This window comes from Ictidomys tridecemlineatus, chromosome 4 (genome assembly GCF_052094955.1).
Source record: "Ictidomys tridecemlineatus isolate mIctTri1 chromosome 4, mIctTri1.hap1, whole genome shotgun sequence".
NCBI lineage: Eukaryota > Metazoa > Chordata > Mammalia > Rodentia > Sciuridae > Ictidomys > Ictidomys tridecemlineatus.
In genome coordinates this window covers 113,637,095-113,662,159 of record NC_135480.1, presented here as the reverse complement: position 1 = coordinate 113,662,159, position 25,065 = coordinate 113,637,095, and the positions used below count along the sequence as shown (strand labels likewise).

The 25,065-nt window shown below is 46.8% G+C and overlaps 1 protein-coding gene across 1 annotated transcript; it reads left to right on the top strand.

The window, feature by feature from the left end:
- Positions 1 to 21,132, top strand: Adamts8 (ADAM metallopeptidase with thrombospondin type 1 motif 8). Its single transcript, XM_005330724.5, has 9 exons — positions 1 to 1,206; positions 9,323 to 9,562; positions 10,861 to 10,996; positions 11,547 to 11,714; positions 12,701 to 13,002; positions 14,897 to 15,080; positions 17,429 to 17,601; positions 17,712 to 17,887; positions 19,935 to 21,132. Exons 1-9 carry the CDS (start codon positions 442 to 444, stop codon positions 20,503 to 20,505), a joined length of 2,715 nt encoding a protein of 904 aa, XP_005330781.1. The 5' UTR covers positions 1 to 441; the 3' UTR covers positions 20,506 to 21,132.
- The last annotated feature ends 3,933 nt before the right edge of the window (positions 21,133 to 25,065 follow it).

The following is a 25,065-nucleotide window of genomic DNA, read 5'->3' as shown; positions in this document are numbered from 1 at the left end:
CTTCCTTCTCTGACCCCAGGGGAGGGGAAACGGGAATAGTGAGAGATCAAAAATAAACCTCTTATGTCAAAGCCGGGAAGGAAGTATAAATACGAAGGGCTCAGCAGCCCACTCGGTGCTTCCCGGAGAGTGGAGAAGGCAGGAGGCGGCTGCGCGGGGCGGACGCGGGGCTGGGGCGGAAGACCAGCGCACGCGGGTCGGGGCGCCAGCTGCTAGCGCTCAGCTCAGCGCGGGAGGAGCGGGCTGCGCAAGCCAGAGGGGCCGCCAGGGGACCGCGGCAGCCGCGCGCTGTGGCCGCCTGCTGCCACTGGCCGAGTGGGCCTTGCATCTGATTGATCTTTTTCCTGGAGAGAGCGGCTGGGCCACGCTCCGGCTACCAACACCTGCCCGCATCGGGCGGACTTCTTGCAAACTCTACGGTGCGCCGCAGCCAAAGCCCCCATGCTCCCGGATTCTGCCGCCGCCCGGTGGCAGGCGCTCCTGCTGCTGCTACTGCTGCTGCTGCCATTGCCGCCGCTTGCCCGCGGCGCCCCAGCCGGGAGGGCGACCCGGGGGCCGACTTGGGAAGTGATAGTGCCCAGGCTGTTGTCGAGCAGCACCGGCGAACTCATGTTCCACCTGTCCGCCTTCGGCAAAGACTTCGTGCTGAGCCTGACGGCCGACCCCACCTTCCTGGCGCCGGAGTTTAAGATCGAGCGTCTCGGGGGCTCCGGCAGGTCGGCCGGGGGAGAGGGGGAACTACGCGGCTGCTTCTTCTCCGGCACGGTGAATGGGGAGCCTGAGTCGCTGGCGGCCTTCAGCCTGTGTCGCGGGCTGAGCGGCTCCTTCCTCCTAGCCAACGAGGAGTTCACCATCCAACCGGTGGGCAGTGGGGACTCTCTGGACCGGCCGCACCTCCTACAGCGCTGGAAACTTGGGGACCGCAGCGGGGAACCGGGGCTAACTGCAGCCGAAGCCCGCCCCCTCCCTCGAGGACCCGAAAGGGAGGTGGAGACCAAAGAGAGTGAGGAGCAGGAAAGAGAGGATGGTGAGCAGGAGGACGACGAGGAGGAGGAGCGCAAAGAAGAGGCAGAAGGCACCAGTGAACTGCCGCCACCGTGGGGGGCCAAGAGTAGGACCAAGCGGTTTGTATCTGAGGCTCGCTTCGTGGAAACACTGCTGGTGGCCGATGCGTCCATGGCTACCTTCTATGGGGCCGATCTGCAGGTAGGACTCCGAGAGCTTTCCCCAGTTGCTCTGCCTGGATGCCCCCAACACATCTCCCAGCACCTGTCAATTTTTCCCTTCCCAAGCCCTCTTCACCCTCCCAAACCCGACCCCAAACCAGGAAGAGTAATAACTCAAAATGTTTAACTTCTTCCATCCTGACTTCTCCACTCCAACCTCCAGTTTAGAGTGGAGGTGCTGGCATAGTCTTCCTGCTCACAACCCTCTCAGTCTTAGTCTCCAGCAGCTCGTGGTGATAGGAACAGAAAGTGGGTTTGAACGTATCCCCCAGGCACCTGCTTCTCCCAAAAGAGATGAAATTTGAACATTTTGGAAGAACACCCACCCCTACCCTTATGTCCTCAGCTCTCTACTGTTGCTAGAGAGGTTCCCAGTGAAAGGCAGCTAGACTGGAAAGAGGTAGCTATTTGGCTCCCCTTGGGTAAGGAACTTCGGTTGCCATAAGTAAAAGACATTGTCTGGAGGGAGTTGAACCTGGAAAGGGGCTCCCAACTTCTGTGTGCCCAGCTGGTTGTAATCAAGGGGCATGGACTACCTTGCCAACCTGGCGCTGAGCCCCTGCAGAACTTGGCAGTGCCAGCATCCAGCACAAGGAGGGAGGGGAACAAAATTTCTGCCTGGGGGCTCAGCCTAGGCAACTGACATTTCAATGAAAAAAGGAAGGGAGTGGGGAGTGGGAATGAAACTCTTGCAATTAATGTCTTTGGAGAAGCCAGAGCTGTGCTCAGTCCATCCAGCTGTCCTCTGCCCAGATGTAACTAACTTTCAAATGACTGGGACAGAAATACTGAGTACAGGGGATGACTGCTGTAGCCAGACCATCTCTAACTGGATATAAAGATGGTGCTGATTTAGCAAGAGATGTCTGTATCACCCTAAGCCCTGATACCTACCTCCCAAAGACTGGGCAGAGGTCTTTCCAGGAGAAAAAAAATATGTCTTTTCAGTGAAAAAAGAAGAGAGCTATCTTTCTCTTCAACTAGGGAGCACAGGACCAGACATTTGCCAGTTAGAGAAGAACTGATTTGCCCAGAGGTCACAGTTCCCTGAAATAGGGATCCTGACACCACAGCAGCTCAGTTAACACTTTTGTAGTGATGGCATTCTTGGCTGGAAACCCAATTCTAGTTCAGCCTGTGCCCGACTGTTGAGGGCACCACAGGCATTGGCATCACCTATGCAGAATAGTCCAGAAAATAAGGCAGTTAGCCCTCTATTTCTCACCTGATCTTACCCACTCTCCTATCACCAGGAAGTGCAGAGTGAGAAAGATCCAGTGAAAAATGGATGGGACAGGAAGTGCTGCTGGTGAGAGATCCATGTGGCTGCTCTTCTGGCTACTGTCTTTTGCGGTATTGGCTTCTCCCAGAGCACTGCAAGGTGGCTCTGAGCCCTCAGGGTACTCTAACTCATGAGCTCTTGGTTAATACTGATTAAACATTTGCTTCTCTGCTGACCCTAAGAGCAGGAGAGAGGCACTAGCCTCCTCTGACTCCTTTTCCCAAGCAAGTAGTGAAGAGGGTATCAGAAGAAGATAAGAGGGCCTCCCCTATCTCATTAACATCACAATGCTCAGCTTCAGGAAGCTCCACTAAAAAAGAAGCTGAGATATGTCTATTGCAAACCTAGAAGAGGAGTCTGGGCCTGTCCTCTTGAGCAGACCAGTTTCTGACATGTACCTGAAAACCAACATACAGAAAAGCCAAACAAGAACATGGGGAAGTAGCAAAACAATGTCTTTTTTTTTTTTCAATCTTTCATGCCAAAATGTCCTCCCCAACACCTTCCTTGGTCTCACTCTCTCAGCTCCTCTCCTAGACACGGGAGATGCCAAGTATTTCCCTCAAAGACATATTTGGCATCTCCAGACATCACAGCTGTCCAGAGGCAGCCACACTTTGGCACTGGGATTCAGGATTCTCCAGCCACTGTAACAGAAGGCTCAACTGGGTTCTGCACCAGGTTTTTGTTCACTCTGCTTGAGATCCAGTTCTGCTACCCCAGACATGTTGCTCTCTGTGTCACAGAGCCATCAGGGCATATCTATTCTCATGGGACACCTAGCTGGATTGACCTGGGTGATGGTTGCTCCGTTCCCTCCTCCTCCACATATGCAAGTTTTCTGGACCTTTGACAGCTACACACAGGCACCTCTGCACCCAGCTAGCACCAAGTAGGGAGCATCAGAATAGGGTCACCACCTGTGAAGGCTGCATTCTTCTCCCTGGGGAGTGTACTTCTGAGTCTCATGCAGAAAAGAAGTCTTTACTGAGCTGGACCAGCCCTGCCCCCTCCACCTTGGTCTCATCAAGTGGCAACCCACCTGCACTCCTGCTCCCACCTATTAGGGTGAGAGAGGGGCTGGGGCACATCTGTCTCTATGACAACCACTGGCTCCTCTGCAGCCACTGAAATTTTCAGTTTAATGCCTTGGGCTTTCTAAAACAGGTCCATATGCTCAGCTGAGAGAAGAATGAAAATCAAGGCTTGGCACCCCAGGGCCTGGCCTACTCAAACCCTTTACCCCCAGATGGAAGCTAGTGGGTGTTTTTTTTTTTTTCATATTTTTTTGGTTCATTATAGTTGTACATAATGATGAGATTTGTTGTTACATATTCATACATGCTTTCAATACAGCAATATAATTTGGCCAATATTACTCCCTAGCACTTGCCCCCCTCCTTTCCCTACTCCTACCCGCTGGTCCCTTTCCTCTACTGATCTCCCTTTGATTATCATGAGATCCCTACCCCCTCAACCTTTTCCTTTAGCCTTTTTAGCTGAAAGCCAGTTCTTTAAACATAACTCTCCAAGGAGTTTCCTATAGACTTCATTCACATGAATGGAAGGCACTTTGGGGTATCTTAGAGTAATTGGGGAAAGATGTTGAAAAGAGCATCTCTGCCCTTTAGGGAGTAGAAGACACCTGTACATAATCAATTCTAGTCTGAGTGCCTATGAGGGTGCTCCATGATGAGCCCATCTCCTGGAAGGTTCCACCATTTTCTGAGTATGTTCAATTTTCAGAGTTGTTTTTTTTATATGCATGACCTCATGGAAATACCTGTGAGGTAACAGAGAGCTCACAGAGGCCATAGACTTTTCCAAGGTCACAACACTAATGAGTAATGGGATAGATTTGCAAACCAAGTTTCCCAAACCTGGGTCCAGCACTCTTTGTGATTGCACCACGGTACCTCTTTAGCATAAGAAAGTCTGTAATCCTATAGCACTTGTCTATGTTGTGGGGTGGATCCTTAAACTGAGCAATCCAAAGATATCCAGCTGAAGTGTGAAGCCCTATCCTGAGAAGAAACCACTTCACCTTCAAAGCTGTGAGCACTATGCTCCAGTCTGGTCCCACTGCTAAGCGACAATGAAGTTTTCCAGAACTCTGTACCATTGCTTTCACTTAATCCCTTGACAAAAGAGGCCCCTGCCTCCCACCTTCTTATCTGGTTTCAGAGTTAGAGAGCTCAGACAAAGAAGGCTTGCTGAAAGGAAGGACCACCTTGAAAGAAACCATTAACAATGTCTGCATCCAGCCTTTGCTCATTGCCCCCTGGATGAACCTAACCAGACAGAGTGAGTGGTGGGCTAAGCAGTGCCCCAGGCTCTGTCTGGAAAGTCTCTGCCAGTTTTTGGGCAGAAAGTTGAGCTTCTGAATTCTCTTTTTAACAGAAAGGGGCTGGGAGAAGTGTTGATCTTCCCCAAAGCCAACCAGAGCATCCCTAAATGTCAGGCTCCTATCACAGCTATCTATCTCATCTCCTTACTCCTATCCTCTGGGGCCAATGTCTCCCACAGGCTCTCACACTGATCATATAGCCTAGTTCACCCAGCACAGTCCAAGTTTATGCCTGTTGTGGTATAATTATTAATAACATCATCTTTCAATGTCAAGAGTGTCCTCGTTTGGAAAATAACAGAAACAGAGGCCCCACCTGTTCTGTAGCTATCCCAGTTTTCATGGGTGAAAGACAAGTGTTGTTTGTGCATGAATTATGTTCTTCCCACCAGCAAAAGAATGAGTCTTCTCCCCTTGTGTCTGCTACAGTCAGAACTACTAAAGATATGAAGTATTTCCCAAAGAAAATACCTTAATATCCAAAGGCTAGGTGTGCATAGACAATGACAGGGACAGCCTTGCTTGCTGGCATGCTTTGGGTTTGTTTTGGTCAGACTATAGTTTTCCTTGCAGTAGCAATAATGGGTGGTAGTGTGGCAACCAGGAGCATAGAATTTAGGGAGAAATAGAAATAACTGTGTCTTTGAACAAGTTACCTATTTCTGAATACCCTGATTTCTTCACCAGAAAAAAAAAATAGAAGCAGTTACCTAAGTCCTAGCATTGTCTTGAAGATAGAACTAAATATGGAAAGTACTTGATCCAATGCCTGTACATAGTAAGTGCTCAGCAAAGCATAGCGATTACTAGAGTTGCCTTCAGTGAAAGAAACCATTTGTCACAGTAGGATGATGGTGCAGCCACACAACACTGGAGTGCCAGCCACTGCTTTTCAGCTTTGCTCTCCCAGAGGGCAGAGAGGCCTTCTTTTTCAGCTTGCCCAAACTCCTGAGTGTTTAAAGCTGACAACTTGTAGTCCTGCCTAAGTGTAAGCTTTAGAGAGGTGACATTGCTCTTTGCTATTTGGAGAATAAGGCAAGATAAAGGATACTCATGCAGATACCTCTCTTTCCTCCTCTCACTTCTTTCCTCTTTCTTTGCTTCTCCTCCATATACTCACCAGTACTATCTTGAGCCCTAGAGAAATGCCAGGAAGAATAATGGCCCTTGGTTGTGAAAACTGGCTTTTCCATATTGCTACTCTTCTGATCTCTGCCAGTGTGTCACAAGGGGAAGCTTTAGGGCCTGCTATGTGATGACCAAATGGGCAAAGAATAAAAGGTGATGTTCTGACCAGGAAAACGACTGCTGGATTCATTTGGCCCAGGTTCATTCTCCCCTAGACTCCCAACCAGCTTTGGCTGCCACGGGAGCCCCCCTGCTGGAGGGGGGAATCTCCTTGTTTGTATCTGAAAGAATCAGAGGTCTATGTCCCAGCCAGCTGACTGGACCATATTTTTCTATTCCTGTGGATACAAATGGAGAAGACTCCCCCCCGCCCCCTGCAAAAAAAAAAAAAAAAAAAGCTTTCTTTCCCTAACAGGAGTTAAGGGCATGAGATCCCCAGGTCATTCAAGAGTAGGTTTGTTTGACCGTTCTTGACCAGACTGATCATGGGTTCCTACCAATTTTTTGGATGGTTTTAGAGGTTTTCTGCAAACCATGGACCTAGGTGTGAGGTGAGGAAGGATCTTGTTCACATTCTTGGGCATACTTCCTGCATTTACATGGTGAGTAAGGAGGTGTGGGAGGTATAAATAGACTCCAGGTGGTAGAACAAGCCATCCGACCTTTCCCTTGATCAGCTCCCAGGCCTACTCCCTGTACAACTAGAAGTCAGGCTTTCCCTTTAGACCCAGAGGATTGGTGGGGAATCAGAGGTCCACAGACCCGAGGTGACACACCTGGCCCAGGCTCAGTGGTCTTTCCCAGATACCCTGAAAATGCAAAAACTCCTGCCAGTGTTTCTCTGAGGAGCCAACTGGGAGCAGGAGATGGTAGGGATGACAGAGCTGCTCAGGGACACAATAGGCACGGAGAGGTCCACAGGACCAGGGCTTAGGATTCTGAAAGGGACATTGGACCACACAATCCTAGCAATAAAAATGAGGTGGTGAGTGACCAGGAGGAATTTCAAATGTCTTCAAGACTAACCTATCACTTTGAAGCAAAATGGCTCCCTGGCCAAAGCTTCCTGGCCCAACAGCTGTGCAGTGTCTGGAGAAGAGAATCATATGAGTTCCCTAAATTACAGAGAAAAAGATCCCTGCAAATCTTAATTCTGGGAAACTTCTCTTGTCTTACCCCAACTTTCATAGAATGACTTACACCCACTTTCTTTTTAGTTGTAGCTAAACACAATACCTTTATTTTATTTTATTTTATTTTATTTTATTTTATTTTATTTTATTTGGTGCTGAGGATTGAACTCAGGGCCTCACATGTGCCACGTGAGCACTTTACCGCTGAGCCACAACCCCAGCCCAATTTACACCCTTTTTCTTTATCTTCACTGAGGACATGACCAATGCATCATCTCTCACTCACTCTGTCTCATTTGATCAGCTTGGAGCATACAGACTCTTCTCAGACCTCAAGTCTAAGTTTCTTGTGTTGACCTGCCTTGGCCGGATGCTTAGCAACTGGCATCTCATGGCTTCACACCATATTTGAAAGATCTCCTCTTCCCCAATTTTCAGAATGTGAAATGGGTACTCCATGAAAAGAAATCTGTGGTCCCTGCCTGTCAGACCCTGCTCCTTCCTAGAGAGACTAGGAGACTCTTTCTAAACCCCAGAAGCAGTAAAGACCTGGCTAGGAATCAGCCTCAGCAAGCTATCATTCCTCAGTGCTCACCCCCAGTTGCATAATATGTGATTGCTTTTTTTCTTTTAGGAATATAAGTCCAGGAGCAAATGCCAAGTTTCAGCTTTGCTGATATTTACATCAGCCTAAACCCAACTAGAGTACTTGACATGCTAAATAACCTGCACTTAGTAACCTGCCAACCTTTTTTCTGTAGAACTAACAAAATACCTGGCTTCTTGCCTTCAAAGTGAACAGACAGGTCCCATTCACAAAAAAAAAAAAAAAAAAAATGAGACTCATCTGGAACTCCCACACACAGCCTGCCCCATTGGAATGTTCCTCTCTAGTCTTTCCCCCTCCTTCAATTCCCATCTTCCAGACCACAGAAGAACAGAAAGAGAGACTGATAGGAGGTGGTGCTCCAGGGAACAGAGAAGCAGAACACATGAACAGCAGCCCAGCTAACCATTCTGCAAACAAAGGCATGCCTGCCTCTGTCCCTTTGTCTCTGCCTCTGCAAAATAATCCAAGAGGGCAACTTCAAGAAGCCCCTGTGGCAGGAGAATCAGCTCCCATCTGGCCTCCCCTCAAAGCCTTGGAATTCATCAGGGGAGCTGTTGGCAGCCCAAGGACAGGATAGAGGCCAAGCAATGATGTAGGTTCCTTCATCTGGCTTGGGTGGAACTGAGAGCAGGTGGGATCCTAAGCACATGGATCTCATTAGGCCTTCTGGATTCTCTCAAGTCCCAAGCAGAAGGGAATAAATCCTTCAGGGCTGTCCAAGCAAACATCAGAGACAGAGACAGACCTACCTGGGCTGGCATCCTGGCTTTTAGAGTGGTGTGACCTTCAACAAGTTATTGAACTTGTTTGACTCTCCACTTCCTCTGTGTCTGCTTCATAGAGTTATTGTGAGAATTTGATGAGGTGATGTGTGTCTAGTGTGGCCAGTGGCTGGTGCAGAGTAGCTATCGCTAGGAGTATTTATTATAATGAGCAAAGTTTGAGGTTAATAATTCCCATTCTGAGGAGTAGAAATTACCCCAACAGACGTTAGGAAAATGCTTGGCTGAATTCCAAAAGAGAAACTCTAACCTTCAGCACTCAGATCATTGCTTCCAGGCTGAGGCCAGGGAAGGGGAGGAGGTTGGCAGGAAGACAGTTGGTGTCCAGATTAAGGCAGAATAAACCATGCAGCCCAGAAGAACTATCTATCTGCAGCTCCAACACAATAGCCAGGAGCTATATATGGCTATTTATGTGCTTAAAATATAGCCGTGTGATGGAAGAACTGTCTTCTAATTTTATGAAATTTTAATTACCTAGGATTTAGATAGCCATGTGTGGCTTGTCTGGATGGTAAATGCACAAGCTTTGGGGCCAGCATTTGGGTTTAAATTCAGATCGTCCACTCATTCACCCTATGATTTTTGGACCAATTACTGAGCCTCAGTTTACTATCGTGGCAAATGAAGGGAAATAACAACAAGCCCACAATGGGTTTTGTGAGTCATGGCAAGATATTATATACCCAATGCTCAACCCAGAGCCTGGAAGGAACAAGGTAAATGCCCTGTCACAAGCCATGATGGCAGAGAACAGGTCAAGGGCCATGAGATTGAATACTTCCCCCTTCCCATTGTTCTTCCTTCCTGACAGAACCACATGCTGACCCTGATGTCAGTGGCAGCCCGCATCTACAAGCACCCCAGCATCAGGAACTCCATCAATCTCATGGTGGTCAAAGTGTTAATAGTGGAAGATGAAAAATGGGGCCCAGAGGTGTCAGACAATGGTGGGCTTACACTGCGCAACTTCTGCAACTGGCAGCGGCGTTTCAACCATCCCAGTGACCGCCACCCGGAGCACTATGACACGGCCATCCTGCTCACCAGACAGGTGTGTAGGCTGGCTCCAGAAATCCTGGGCCTGAAGGGGGACAGGCTGGGTGGATCAAAAGGAGGGCCACTAGGCCTGCCCAAACATGGGAACTGTCTCCCTGCTGGCCTCAGCTGGACGCCAGAAGCCTAATGCTTGGAATGATGAGGAGGAGGTCATGAGGACAAGTGTGAGGTATTTGCAAGGGAAGGAGAAGAATCTTGTAAGGGCTCTTTTCCAAAAGTTCGTGACCAGCTGTCTGCTGAGGTCATAACAAGAGGAAATAAGCTCAAGCCACTCAGTGAGAGAGCTGGAGTTGGAAGTGGGACAAGGGTTCTGTCTTCAGGGGTTGTTAAACATAGAAGCAGGTAACAAGGCAGTCCTTCAAGATTTCCCATGGCAGGAGGGCTGCTTACCCATCAGGCTTGATTTAAATAGCTTTCTGAAGACAAGGGAGTGTGGTATTGGGTGCCAGGCCCTGTCAGCTCCTTCAGTACTCACAACAGACCCAGGGCCAAGGATGGTGCAATCCTCATTTTATAATTGAAGAAACTGGGGCACAGAGAGGCTACACAGCTCTCTTGCCACACAGTGGCAATTCCCATAGTTGAGCCCAGTCAGGCTTTCTGTGGGGTCTTTCTTTGAACCACTGTGCTGTTCTGCCTCTCAAAATGAGCCTATGAAGTCCTAGTAGCCCTAGGATGCTGCCATCATAAAACAGGGAACAGGCTTTCTTATGTGAGTGGCCCATGGGAGGACACGGGGCCCTTCAGATAGCTTCGTGTGTGTTATTGATGTTGTTGATGTTTGCAGTACTGAGAATGGAACCCTCACACATGCTAAGCAAGCACCACTGGGCTATATCCCCAACCCTTTTATTTTTTATTTTTGGGATAACATCTTACTAAGTTGCCCAGCCTGGCTTCAAACTTGGGATCCTCTTGCCTCAGCCTTTTGAGTAGCTAGCATTAATAGGCATGCACCACTATGCCCTGCTTCGTTTTTTGACAAAAGTGATTTTCATGGGTCGCTCTCCAAGTTCGAAAGACAAGGATAGGTGAACTAATTTGACCATAACTAAGATAGAAAAAAAAAACAATAATGAAGGGCCACAAGGTCGGATATCAAGACACATTGAACCCTACTGCTGCTACCTAGACCTTTACAAAGCTCAGTTAACACAGGTGATACTTAGGCCAGCAGTTTGCGTATCCCATGTAATGGCTGGTGGGGAGATTCGTGTGTACCTGGTGCCTTCCTGTGATCCTATACCTGTTGTACACATGCCACAATCACTGATGGCTCTCTTCACCAAGCAGAACTTCTGTGGGAAGGAGGGATTGTGTGACACCCTGGGTATGGCGGACATCGGCACAATCTGTGACCCCAACAAGAGCTGTTCCGTGATCGAGGATGAAGGGCTCCAGGCAGCCTACACCCTGGCCCATGAGCTAGGTAAGATTTGCTGTGTCAAAGCCACATTACCACATATAGAAGGGAACTACTTCTTCCGGGCTCAATAGTCAGCTATCACAATTGGCCATCATATCTCATAACGTAATTCTGACAGAGTGGGTTATATACAATAGACATTGTGCATGCTATTGTAAACTCCATTCCCATCCTGAGCATAAGAACAAAACACCACAACAGTGTCCTGAGGCATCATCAAAGTCACCTGAAGAGTGCCAAAACATGAAACAAATGTCCAGGTAGAGCCATGATGCCATACATAACTGAGCAGTGGGATGTGGGGTACCATGTTGGACAGCAATTAGAAGAGGTAAATGTGAAAATCAGACAGGTAGAGACAAAAAAAATAAAGGGGTACTAGTGTTCCTCAGTCATCTGAGAACACTTTCTGGAATAGATAAAGCTAAAAACAAAAATCTTTAGGTTGTCAAGGTGTGGCTGTTCTCACAAGGAGCTGGTGATTGGTAGCACTGCCAAAACCATCACCACAGCTGGTCATGTGGAATAGACCACGGTCTCTCTGCTCCCTCAGGGCACGTTCTCAGCATGCCCCATGATGACTCTAAGACCTGTGCACGGCTGTTTGGGCCTATGGGCAAGCACCACATGATGGCACCGCTCTTCGTCCACTTGAACAAGACGCTGCCCTGGTCTCCATGCAGTGCCATGTACCTGACGGAGCTCCTGGATGATGGCCACGGTAGGCCCCACTTGGCTTCCTCTCTGCTTCTCCAGGTCCACCTGGCCAGAGGGCCTTTTGACAGCTCTTGGCACCTGCACTGACTTGGGGAATCCCAAGACCTGTGCTTTCTCAGAATGCTCTTCTGGTGGGGAGAGACGTCAGAGGTGTGTCATTCTTTGAAAGGCATTCTAAGAATTTCCCCAGAGGGCTTCTCCTTGCCCAACTTCCTGTAGCCTGAGCGCTGGGCTAATTTAGATTTATTCATTGAAGCAGGTGGAGTTAGTTCAAGAAGTTTGTCTGGAAGAAGTGAGTCTGAGCAGAGCTTAAAGGAATGGAAGAATGTTTATGGTAAAGAGGAGAGAAGATAATGCTCCAGGCTGGAGTGGTATCTCCTAGGATAGCTCAGAAAAGGCAAGGAGGCAGTAATCAGGTTGTGTGAGAGCAAGAAGTGGGGGATCAGGGATGCCTGGTTAAAACAGCTTGAATTGTTGGATAAAGCAGTGACACAATATATTCTTCTCTTTGAAAGAGGCAAGGAGACAAGTAGTACAAATACAGTAGATTATCCAAACAGCAGTACTTGGGTCGCTCTTCAAGTTTGAAAGACAAGGATGGGTGAACTAATTTGACCATAACTAGGATAGAATGTCATGTCATGGTTTTTAAGAGGATATTCTCATTCCCAGTTATTGTGATGTAGGTTAAGGGTATGGCTAGATGGTTATCACTAAGTCCACACTGGGAGCCATGGGAAATGCATCCTAGATGTTCTGATAATAAAAGAGAAAGTCAAGTCCTACAAAACTTCTTGCTATTGTTAGTCAAAAAAAAAATTAAAAACAGTCTTAGATGATTGGGTATTGATAGTGTTTAGATCAAGGTCAAGGAAACCATGATGTCTAGACTTTAAACTATATCATATGAAATTTGATTGTAATGTGGGGCCATGCAAACTGAGGAGACCCTGTCCCTTGTTCTTATTTCTCTGCTTCCTCTCTTCTCAGGCGACTGTCTCCTCGATGCCCCCACCTCAGCCCTGCCCCTGCCCACAGACCTCCCAGGCCGCAGAGCCCTCTATCAGCTAGACCAACAGTGCAAGCAGATCTTTGGACCTGGTTTCCGCCACTGCCCCAACACCTCTGTGCAGGACATCTGCACCCAGCTTTGGTGCCGCACAGATGACTCTGAGCCCCTTTGTCATACAAAGAATGGGAGCCTGCCCTGGGCCGATGGCACCCCCTGTGGATCTGGGCACATCTGCTTGGATGGCAGCTGTCTGCCAGAGGAGGAAGCGTATAGGCCCAAGGTGAGGAAGGAGGAGTGGGAGTAAAAGAAGGTGAAGGCTGTTTTCAAAGGGGGAACCACACTTGAAAGTCAGGAGCTATGAGACTTCAGGCTAGACTGCAACTTCTGACTTCTAAGTAAAATCACTCATAACAAACAAACTGAAGCATATTTATTCATACAAGCAAGGAGCCCTTAGAGGCTGTACTCATGGTCTATGGGATGCTGCTGTTGCTCTGGGAATTTCAGCAACTCACCCTTTGAATTGCTTTGAGACTGAATAGAGAGCTTTTATACAGATTGATGAGAGGTGTGAAGGCCAAAGATGGGCATAGAATAAAAGACAGCCTTTCCAAATTCCATCATAAATGAAAAGAGTGACATGGACAGGAACATTTTATCAAGGATTGAGTGACAAGTGTTCATAGCCTCCCCATATTTAAGCTGAATTCCTAATTAGAGATGAGGGGAATGAGAGTCATTGTGGAATTCCATACTCAAAGAGGAGGAGGAGAGAAGGAATTGGAGCTGCCTCTGACCCAGCAGAGAAATCTTGGCCCAGTGCAGAGGAAACTTGCATGAAAAACCAAGGCAATGCCAGTGAGGGTTTTTTAAATGATTCACTTCTTTGCACTGCTCTTAATACATCCAAACTGCAAGGCCGATCACATTTCCCTTACTGCGAGTCACGGAGCCATCACTATGAAACAGCATCCGCTTTGTTTCACAGCTTGATCCCCACCCAGCACAGAATCACCAGGGTGGCCCAAACTCACTCCATGGGGCCATCCTCCATGGCCCGTTTTTTGTACTAGGCTTCAGCAGCCTTTTGGGCCACATAAGCCACATGCTCTCATCCTAAGCCTGCATCAGTGCAGGATTCATGGATTCATCTCAGCAACTTCCTAGACCCCTCATTCATTCTCTTTCCACGTTATTGAAGGGAGGGGAGAGAGGTCAGTCCACCCACCTCCAGAAGCAGAATCAAGCTAAATGCAGAGAAAGAGCGATATGATATTTCCCCTATTTTTATGGAGAAAGGGCAGATCATAAAATAATTTATATACACAGAATTGTCTGTAAAATGAAAATATCGCATCTTTATCATTATATATTTGGAGCAAAAATATGAAAGGATATTGATGAAGATCATAACAATGGTCTTTGCACTGCTCTTAATACATCCAAACTGTATTATAAAGGGATTCCTTTCCTTTTTCATACTCTTCCATATTTTTTCATTTTTTATATGTACATGCATTTTATAACATTTTGAACCTAGGGACAAAGCTTTCTTCTCATAAATTAATTGTACACTTGGAAACAATTTTGTATGTCCCATGTATTATCCTAGCATTGGAATCAGTAGCTGGTAGACTAGTGCAGCATCCCTCAGAGACTCTTCCTTTAGACATGGGTTTTCCAACCTTGGTGCTAGTGACATTTGGGATAAATCTTTACTCTGGGTCCTGTGCACTCTTGGTGATTTAGCAGCATCTTTGGGCTCATCCTTCTAGTTGCCAGTAGCATAAACTCTCCCCAGCTGGGACAACCACGGTATTTGCGCACATTGCCAAGTGGTCCCGTGTAGAACAAAATGTGCTGCCATAGAGAACCATGGTGTCAAACCCAGCCATATCCCTATGAAAGGCTCTCTTTCATTTATTCAGCAGTTATTCTGTTGTGCACCTGAATAAGGCGAGGTACTGTCTTATATACCAGGCAGTCAACTGTGAATGAGCCCAGTACAGCTTCAGGGTTCACAAAGCTTCAGCTAGGCAGGCCACACAATCAATTATCAAATAACTGAAGCAGATACAGAACTTTGTGCACCAAGATGAGAATAGCTAGATGACAAAGTCAGGCCCAGTCCCCCCACCTCTTTACTTCTGATCCAGTGGCACTGTATATTGCAGGTTGTGGTGGATGGAGGCTGGTCCGCATGGGGGCCCTGGGGAGAATGTTCCCGGACCTGCGGAGGAGGAGTACAGTTTTCACACCGCGAGTGTAAGGACCCAGAGCCTCAGAATGGAGGAAGATACTGCCTGGGTCGCAGATCCAAGTACCAGTCATGCCACACGGAGGAATGCCCATATGATGGTAACAGCCATTTAACGACACTCCTGCTAGGGCAGCTGCTATTTCTGCTGCAACAGATTGCCAGGGGAGGTCAAGGGTGGTTCTCCCAGGATGCAGAGTTGAACTGTAATCCACATTTAAATGGGCTCTGCAAACTTGGGGGTGGCTCTCAGGGACCCAGGACAGTTCTTATATTATGTTGGGAAATGCTGGCAAAGTCAAGAAGAAATTTTGCCCTGATCTTCCAAGATGTGGAGACAGAGTGTGTCACTCCTAACCAAACTTATTGAGGAAGGGCTTTTGCAGAGGGGCTAGTGTCTAGGATAATAATCCTCCTGGAGGCATCTGAACCCTCATCTATGCACAGAATGGAAGTGTTTTCCAAAGCAAGTGCAGAGCCAAACCTCCAAGGTCTCTCCAGCCAGCACTTGGCCTCGAGAGGAGGGAGGATTTCTGAATCCGATTCCTGTGTACATTCCTGCTGAGAAGAGTTGCCCGTCTTTCCCTGGGGCCATAACAACTGCCTGACAGAACAGTCCCAGGAAGCAACACTACCTACACCTTTCCCTGGCATATTCCTCTTCCTTGGAATGTGCTAGAAGCACACACAGTAACTTAGAGGCAGTAAGGGGCCACAGGAAACTTATGAAAGGGAATCATTAGAAAATTTTCCCCCAACCAACCCATCCAACTCCCCTTTGGACAGTTCCAAGAAGGATTGGCAGACATAAAGACAAGCAGAGGTTTAGGATCAGCTCTTCTCAAGTGCCAAGACACCCTGGCATTTGCTTGACATCTAATGGGGAATCTGTAGGCTCTGCAGTTTTGCAAGAATCAGCAATGGCATGAGGCTCTAGAAATTTTGCTCTGGAATTGTGAGAGTTTGCCTGGAATATGGGCTGAGATGTTCCTGAGAAACAAAGAGGATGAATATAAGGTACACAGTAGATAACAGGCAATAGGTAACATGATTTCAGATACACTAAGGTCAGCCATTTCAATCAAAAATTTTTTAGGACTCTTGTGTGTCTAGAAATATAATGGTTGTTATAAATTATATAAAAATGTACTCTGATTAAAGAACCAAAAACCCCTTCATCTAGCAATTACAATTTAACCTATGAGGCACAGACCCTAAGCATGGAAGGAGGTCAGAGAAAGGAGATGCTTTTAGGGGAGTTTGAACCAAGAAAGGCCCAGAGAATGGAGATGGCAGCAAGTTATAAGGGAACATTTCAAGATAAGGAAAAGGTGTGAGAAGTGCCATCATTTGCAGAATTTGCCAGTACATCAAAGCCAAGCTGAAGTCTAATTCAGAGTGTAAAGGCTGTCTCCTATCAGGTCACCTGGAAGTTTCTCAAACACAGCCCAGACCCCCTCTACTGTAGTGACTCAGAACCTCAGGGTGGAGCACCACATCTGTGTCTGGAAGTTTCCACGGGTCATTCAGATTCGCAGCTAGGGTGGAGAATTATGGGAGGAAGACCAGGTCTAATTTCAGGATATGTTGGGGGAAACACCCAGAACTTATTTCATATGGATCAGTCTGTAAGCAATGTGGAGCAAGAGTGAGTAGAGGCAGGTACCTGTAAGAGGCTGGTCACTGGGTCCCAGTGGAAGCCCTGAGGTCTGATGGGATGGTGAAAGTAACATGAAGCCATTTTGGATCACAAATTTTCCTAAATATAGGGGAGTACTTCATGACAGATTGGAAATCGTGGATAGAGATGCTCAAATGTACAGGAGGGTCAAGGCTGCTAGTCTCAAGACTGAAATATGGTAGTGTCATCAAGTGAAAATCAAACCAGTTAGTGGAAGGACCACAAGGTACTTGGCATTGCTGAGCTAGAGGAAAGAGTAGTACATGCAAATAGAGCTCCCCCATAAGCACCCAGAGTTACAGGAAGTGGAGTATATGGATGGGTAAGACCAAAACTAGATGTACAAGTTGAAGAGCCATTGGCCACATGCCCAGTGTCACTGAGAAAATCAAGATAGAGTGCTATTAGCAGAGTTCCAAAAATATAGCTTCATGCATCATTCTGTACCTTCCACATTTGCTAAATTTTTCCCTATTCCCATCTGTAAAATAAAATCAATGTCTTTCCAAATGGAAAGGATATTTATCCCAGAAAGGCCAGCAGGAAGCTAGATGGTTCCTTTCCTTACCCCTTTGAGTAAGGATCACATGTGCATCTAGGTCAGGCTGTGTCTAGAAACACTGGGCCCAGATGACACTGGTCCTGCATCCTTGGGTTGAGTCCAAAACCTAGACCAAGAAATGGTCCTTGAGTCAAGGAATTTCTCCACCTACGTTCTCCTGACTTCAATAGGTATATTACAGTCACACCATTTCTTACTCTTTTTAGGGAAAAGCTTCAGAGAGCAGCAGTGTGAGAAATATAATGCTTACAATTACACTGATATCGACGGAAATCTCCTGCAGTGGGTCCCCAAATATTCGGGGGTGTCCCCCCGGGACCGCTGTAAGTTGTTCTGCAGAGCCCGGGGGAGGAGTGAGTTCAAAGTGTTTGAAGCCAAGGTGAGAATCCTACTGTACTCAGATCAGATGGGGAAGAAGGCACCTATGGCGGACCCCTCCTGCAGGCTGTTTCTATGTACCATATACTCTATCATCCTTTCCTTTCCCAGGTAATCGATGGAACTCTATGTGGTCCAGAGACTCTGGCCATCTGCATCCGAGGCCAGTGCGTCAAGGCTGGCTGTGACCATGTGGTGGACTCACCTAGGAAGCTGGATAAATGTGGTGTGTGTGGGGGCAAAGGCAACTCATGCAGGAAGGTCTCCGGTTCCTTTACCCCTTCCAGGTGAGCTTCCCCAGAAATTGTACACTGGCAGAAGAGCACATCAGACTTTGGACTCTAATCAGCCCAAGTTTGAATTGCAGCTTCTCCTTAATAGCTCTGTAGATTGGGCAAGTTATTTAAACTCTCTGAGCTGCAGTTTCTCTGTAGAACGTCAGCCATCTATCTGAGAGTCACTGTAAGGATTTCATGCGATGGAATGAGTAGAGCCCTGGGCATAGGGTCAAGCCATAGAAAGGATGGAACTCAGGGCAGCTGTTTTTTGTTTTTGTTTTTGTTTTTGTTTTGTTTTTGTTTTTTAGAGGGAGGCCACCTGGATACAATGTATCAGCTCTGAGTCAATCTGCTGGAGGGCTGGGCTGAGTAACCTGGCCCTTTGCCAGAAAACAGTTCCTCCAGGCCTCTGCTTTAGGAAGGACATCTCACCTTAAGCCTGGTGAACCTTGTCCTCTTTTAGATGAATCCTCAGAAAAGAGGGTACAAAAGAACCCTCAGCAACCTCACAAATCTGAGAACTCAGAACAGTTTTCTAACATCCACGTGCCCCACATTCATATAGCTCCTAGAATTTTTCAAAGTCCTTTATTTCAACGACCTCATTTGATTCCTAAAACAAGTTATGAGGTAGACAAGGCAAATACTATTACCCTTTATGTTACAGACAAAGAAACTAAGGCAGAAAATGATTAAGTGACTCTTCTAAGATCACACTGAGAGTTAATGACGGCCAGAAAGAGAACCTGGATTTCTTAAGTCCTTGGGGATTATTTTTTCCTGCCATTCCATGCACTTTCTAAAGAATAAAGGCATGGTCACATGGTAGGGGCTACACTCTGCTACTCTGGCACTAGTACATATATATTTTTCTGGCAGCTAGGTAATCATCCAAGCCTCCTCCCACTACTCCATCTGCAATTCCTCAGAGGCTTTGAAAAGTGATCACTTACCTAGTGATGCTTGCTCTACCCTGCCTCATATTCATTTATTTTTCTCCCTCCCTTCCTCCCTCCCTGCTCTCTCTCTCTCTCTCTCTCTCTCTCTCTCTATATATATATATATATATATATATATATATATATATATACATATATTTGTGTCTCATAGTAGACAACTTGATAGTATTCAATTTTAAGCTCAAAGGATATAGGGTGGAAAACCATAAGTTCTTCAGATTGTTGGTCCTTTAGCAACTTCCTCTTAGGCACTGGACATATGGGCCTTGGATATTGTTATAGCCTTAGACTAAACAGCTAGTCCTGGCTGGGCACATGACAAGAATAGCAAATAACTGGACTGTCCTCCTCAATACTCTTCCCTTTCTCCCCAGCCTCTACAACCCAGATCCCCAGAGGAGGACAAAAGAACTAAATTTTCTCCATCCTACATAAAGCCCCATGCCTATAATGGACGAACCATTTTCCCTAAATAGCTTCCTTTCACTGCTTGGTACTCGTGGCTGGGCACACTCAAAAGGTGATTCCAAAGAAGTAAGCTTTAACTATCCACCATCCTGAGATCCTGCCCTAAGTCCGTAATAACCATAGATGCTGACTGACTCAAAGAGGTGGTCTGGGACTTCCACCCAGGTCAGTTCTGGAACAGGTGACAAGATCAGATTTTTCCACATGGGTTTGAAGTCTGGGTGTGGAGGTGGCCAAGCCTAGTTTTACACCAACACAAGGAACTAGATATATTTGAGATCTCACTTGAGTCATGAAGTGCCAGATTTGTCTGCACCAGTGCAGCTTTTCAAACCCCTTTGGGCTCTCCCTCTATGTTGTTTTTAAGATCCATCCATCCCAACTCCTTAACCCAAACACCTACAATAGAGCTGACAGATGAAGCAAAACTCTTAAAAATCCTAAGTACAAGACATTTTTTCTGCTTCAATAGCTAATTTATTTAGAACTATGGGGAATTCCTTTATTATTGAGTAATTGTTTTTGTCTGCTCACTCCCAAACACCAGGGGTGTTCACTTCAGTCTCAAAGACACCCTAAGGACCTAGGCTGCCACCAGTCCTAACAGTGTCTCTCTGTTCCTATTGTAGTTATGGCTACAATGACATTGTCACCATCCCAGCTGGTGCCACAAACATTGATGTGAAACAACGGAGCCACCCAGGGGTCCAGAATGATGGCAGCTACCTAGCATTAAAGACCACTGATGGGCGGTACCTGCTCAATGGCAACCTGTCCATCTCTGCCATAGAGCAGGACATCTTGGTGAAGGGGACCATCCTGAAGTACAGTGGTTCCATTGCCACCCTGGAGAGGCTACAGAGCTTCCGGCCCCTACCCGAGCCTCTGACAGTGCAGCTCCTGACTGTCCCTGGTGAGATCTTCCCACCGAAAGTCAAATACACCTTCTTTGTTCCAAATGATGTGGATTTCAGCATACAAGACAGCAAAGAGAGAGCAACCACCAACATCATCCAGCCACTGCTCCATGTGCAGTGGGTGCTAGGGGACTGGTCTGAGTGTTCCAGTACCTGTGGAGGTGGTTGGCAGCGGCGGACTGTGGAGTGCAGGGATCCCTCAGGCCAGGCCTCCACCACCTGTAGCAAGGCTCTGAAACCTGAGGATGCCAAGCCCTGCGGAAGTCAGCCGTGTCCCCTGTGATCATGTGGTGGGAAAGGGTCTTGTGCTCATGGACTTGGGGTGCTGGGGTGTGGACAAGGGTCCCCTCTGGTGACCCTGTATATCAAGGTGGCATGGCCTGCCCAGGCCTTCCCTTGCCGCAGCCCCTTGAGTATTGCCTGAATTCATAAGGAGGAGGAGAAGAAGGGATAGGGATGACAGATCCTAAGTCAGCTGTCTAGTGGACTGAACCTTGCTCAGGTTCAAATAGAGGGCATAGGTTAAAAGGCAAAAGTGCACTTATTGACTTCAATGGGAGACTCAGAGCCAGCCTATTTGCAAAGGACTAGCAAAGTTAAAGTTTTTTTTTTTCTATTTGGTTTCCCCGATAAATAATCTACCTCAGAGGGGAAAATATATTAGTACAAGAGAGGCATGGGGCAGGGAGTCAGTGACAAATGTCAAAGCAAACTCTGTAGCTGTGCCCCAAGCTGTCTTTGGAAATGACCATGACTATCTTCAGTGTTAAAATTCACCATCTAAAGGGCCACAGTGTTGGTCACAGGGTTGTGGAGAGCCACATGTTCTCAGGCTGCCACCTGCCAGGGTGGACCCATTTCAAGTATTTATGCAAATGTGTCTCTGAACTAAAGTGTGATCTTGTGCCAATGAAGTGGTGTAGTCTGGTTCATTCTTTAGAAAGGGCAGGGGGCCCAAAGCCCCACAATGAAGGTAAAACTAGGTCAGCTCACCTCAAGCACACACAGAGCAGCTAGCATCTGGCTTGTCTCTTCTGACCTTTAATAAGAAGGAAACTGGGAGATCACCATGGTTATGTGGTACCTCTTGGGCTCATTATTCTTGAGAAAGAGTATCCCATTTTACTCTTCAAGCTGCCCCCATCTTACATGCTATCCTGCTTCATTTTATTTAAGCCAAAAATACATGATCCTTCTAAGATCTCAGGAATTCTAAAACTGTACCTAGGTAACATCCCAGTGATTTCAGCATCTGTTTTCCAGATGATATGCCAAATTTCATCCACATCTCATAATTCTTTTGGCCCAAGAAACTTATATCTCCCCCATAAGCCCTTTTATCCAGGATGGAATTCCCCACCAGGTACCCCATATCTACCTGAGAGCTCCAATATCCCCTTTCCTGCCCGTATTTTCTCTTCTCTCTCATGGCTCAGAAGCACTCTCTGGCTCAGTCTTCCATATAAGTAACTTAGTCCTTGGTTGTGAATGGGTGAGAAGAAATGGACAACATTAAGAAACGACAGTTCAGTGGCAGAGCACTTGCCAAGCACAAGTGAGGCACTGCGTTTGATCCTCAGCACCACATAAAATAAATAAAATAAAGGTATTATGTCCATCTACAACTAAAAATTTAAAATAAAGAAAGAAAGTAATGACATTCTAAAAACAGATGGAAGAGATCTTCTTTTGGCCCCTTTGTCCTTCCCTTTGGGTTTCTCTCAAGACATGGGACACAGGCAGAAAGGATGCTGATGGAGCCCCAGTGTGAATGAGTTCTCAGACCCTTGGGGCCCAAGACAAGGCCAATGCAGTTTCAGCCCCAACTGTCCCCCTTAGCTGGTCTCTACATGGTGGCAGTTGACAGAGATATTGCTTTTCCCTCTCTGCCCAGTCTGTTTAGTGAGTGGGAGGCCGGGCTTACCTAAACATAAACAAGCACACACAGAGAGGCATGTTGTTGATGACTACTAAAAGCAGATTTTTCCTTGCTGTGAACCAGTTTTGTTGAGGCTGATAGATGTTTCTGTAAGTCTTTATCTCCTTCTGTTTATCATTCTTCCCCAAGTAATCAAGGGCAAGTGTGTCCCCCATTAACTGCCCTTGTCAAGCCAGCTGTGCCATCCTTACTGCCTGCATTATTACCAGGCACAGGTTTTGCCCTGAAGTTCAGCTGGCAGCAGAGCTGCTGATGTGCAAAGCAGAATGGAATCCAGCTTGGCTCTCCCTTGCTGTGTGGGCTCGGCAAGGCTCACAGAATACATACTTGTTTGTGTCTGGAAATTCAACAGCTGCAGCTCAGGGACTCAGAAAATAGAGCTGCAAAGGGAGACCACATCATTGTTTGCCCTGGCCAACCACAACCATCCTTTTAGCCCACAGAAGGAAAGACTATATTTCCTCTAGTATTTGCATTCTCCAACCATTGCTCCTGATAGAAACTGGTACTGATGCCTTCTAATGGAAGCCCCTAAGCCCCTGACTCAGCAGGTAACTTGGTCATGAATCTGGATCCTCCAAGCAGCTGCCAGAAATATTCCAAAGGTGATACATTAGCATCAAAATTCATTTCCAATTGTTCATCCTTAAGATAAGTAAATCCTTGTCTGGCATTTGTTCTCTGCCTTTTATCCCCCTATAGCTGACCAGAGGATTTTGAGAATTTGGGAAGAGAATTCCCCAAGCAATGAGAAGCATATCTCTGCCCAGCAATCACCACCCCTTGCTCCAAGACTGTCAGCTACCCCAAGTGCCTGAGGCACACACCGTCTAGGGTGCTAGGACAGTAAGCAGAGGAAGCAAGAGACATCATTCCTATCCTTGAGAAATATAAACAGGGGTTTGCTCTCCTTTGGTGGCCTGTGGCTGGAGGACAGTATGTCTTTATGATGAAAGCTCTCCTTGAGCACAGCACGTTTCCCATCTGCGCTCCTCCAGCTGAGCCTGCAGCTTTGGGAAAGCAGCATGTGGGACATGAAAGAGAAAGAAGTCCTCCATTTAAGCTGACATTTTTTGCTGGTTCATTTTGGGTAAGCATTAAAGGAGTAAATACCATGGTCATATTTACCTTACATAGGAAAATATTTTAGGGGACTGAAAGTATAGCTCAGTGGTAGAGTGTGTGCCTACCATAAGCAAGGCCATGGGTCCATCCCCACCAGTACATGAGTAAGGAAGAGGAGGAGGAGGAGTTGAAGAAGAAGTGAAGGGAAGAGGGCAGGGAGAAAGAAAGAAACTTCGAAACAATACAAAGAGAATTAGAAGTTGGAATGTTGAGTGAGCAAAGTGGTTGAATTGGGACTCCATGTTTTGCCTGTACCATGTTGGTCCCTCCAAGGCATCTGTCCACTTTATAGGTTAACACTTCAGAATGGCCTGACCAAGTTTATCAAAATAGGTGTGCCTCATTGTAATATGCCATGTTTCCCAGGTTCATTCTTCTTCAGGTAAGGAGATTCACTAACATTCCACTTAAGAAGTAGCTGACCTTGGTCAAAATTGAATGCTGGCCAACCAACACTTCCCAGAAAAAATAAATAAATAAATAAAGGGACTTCTTCATAGCCACTGCTCAACTATTGGGAAAAGAGGGACAATACCCAATGTACAATCACATTCCAAACTGCAACACTAAAGCAAGGAGAGAAATCCACCTGTCTGTTGTAGAACTTACTTTCCCTCAGGCCTTGAGCTCATCAAGGAGAGACAAGAAATTTCTGTCTGGTCTTTCATCCCCATGGGCTGCCCAGCCTACCCTGACAGATGAGCAATTGTCCCCACGAAAGAAGAAAGCAAAGAAGCCTTCCCCAGACCTCACCGTTCCTCATTCCAAACGTCTTATAAGTCCCAGGGGCACTGAAAGAGTTTGTCCTCAGCCAAATACAACTTCCTGTTTCTAAGAAAGGGAAGAAAAAAATAGTTGAAAGGATTTTTGGACAGTGGAGATTTCAAGTTTCTGTAAACGCAAATGAATCAGACACATGTGGAATAAATTTCTCCGGAAGTAAGAAAAGATGCTGTAAGTTTCTCTTGCTGGACCAGAAAGTGAGAAAAGGGGAGCTGGGAAGTGAGGTACATCAGATGCTGAAAGGAGAGAGAAAAGCCTTGTGAATGTTGGATCAAAGAGAGGGTCTCAGTGATGACAAGGGTCAACAATGCCCCTCCCGAGACCACTTCCTGGCTTACTGCTTACTCAGAACTGCTCCACCTCTGATGTCATAAATTCAAATAGCCTACTCCCCAACCACAACTTCCCATCTTTCCAGATCTTTCACTGGCTCCCACTAAACATCCTTCATCAACAGGTCGCTAGGTCCTAGACTACCCCACATAGGTACTTTTTCCCATTCATCTTTACTTTTCTGTCTCTACTTTTTTCCCTGGGTTGCTTAGCCTCCAAGTTCTGGCAACCCAAATATTGCCAGTACTCTTAGTGTCCTTGCTCTGTTGACTTTCTCCCCAAAACCTTAACCCCAACTTGACTGATCCAGTCTTTAGAATTGATCCTTATCCCAAAGTTGTTGACTCCCTGTACCCACAAGATTCCAACATGCCAAAGGCTGTTCTCCTTAGAGACCTGCTGCTTGTATGCACACAACCCAGCATAAGATTTACATCCTCTTCCCTGGATTTTTCAAAGGCTAGGAAGAGCTATTCAGATGCCACTAATACCCCGACATTTTCCAAGGCATATTCTTGTCTCTTAGGGCAAACCCATCCCAGGCCACCCATCCCATTGACTTTCTCTGTCATTCAACAGCAGAGCCCCACTTTGGGCACATTCCACTCTCTCCTCATACTCATTATTATTATGCTAATGAGAAGAATTCATACTGCTGGAAAA

What these genes read in the sequence shown, in the direction of transcription:
- Adamts8 (XM_005330724.5), top strand. Translation starts at nt 442, where the DNA reads ATGCTCCCGGATTCTGCCGCCGCCCGGTGGCAGGCGCTCCTGCTGCTG. An exon ending in TCTATGGGGCCGATCTGCAG is followed by an intron (nt 1,207 to 9,322) that starts GTAGGACTCCGA and finishes CCTTCCTGACAG; the next exon opens with AACCACATGCTGACCCTGAT. An exon ending in GCTCCTGGATGATGGCCACG is followed by an intron (nt 11,715 to 12,700) that starts GTAGGCCCCACT and finishes CTCTCTTCTCAG; the next exon opens with GCGACTGTCTCCTCGATGCC.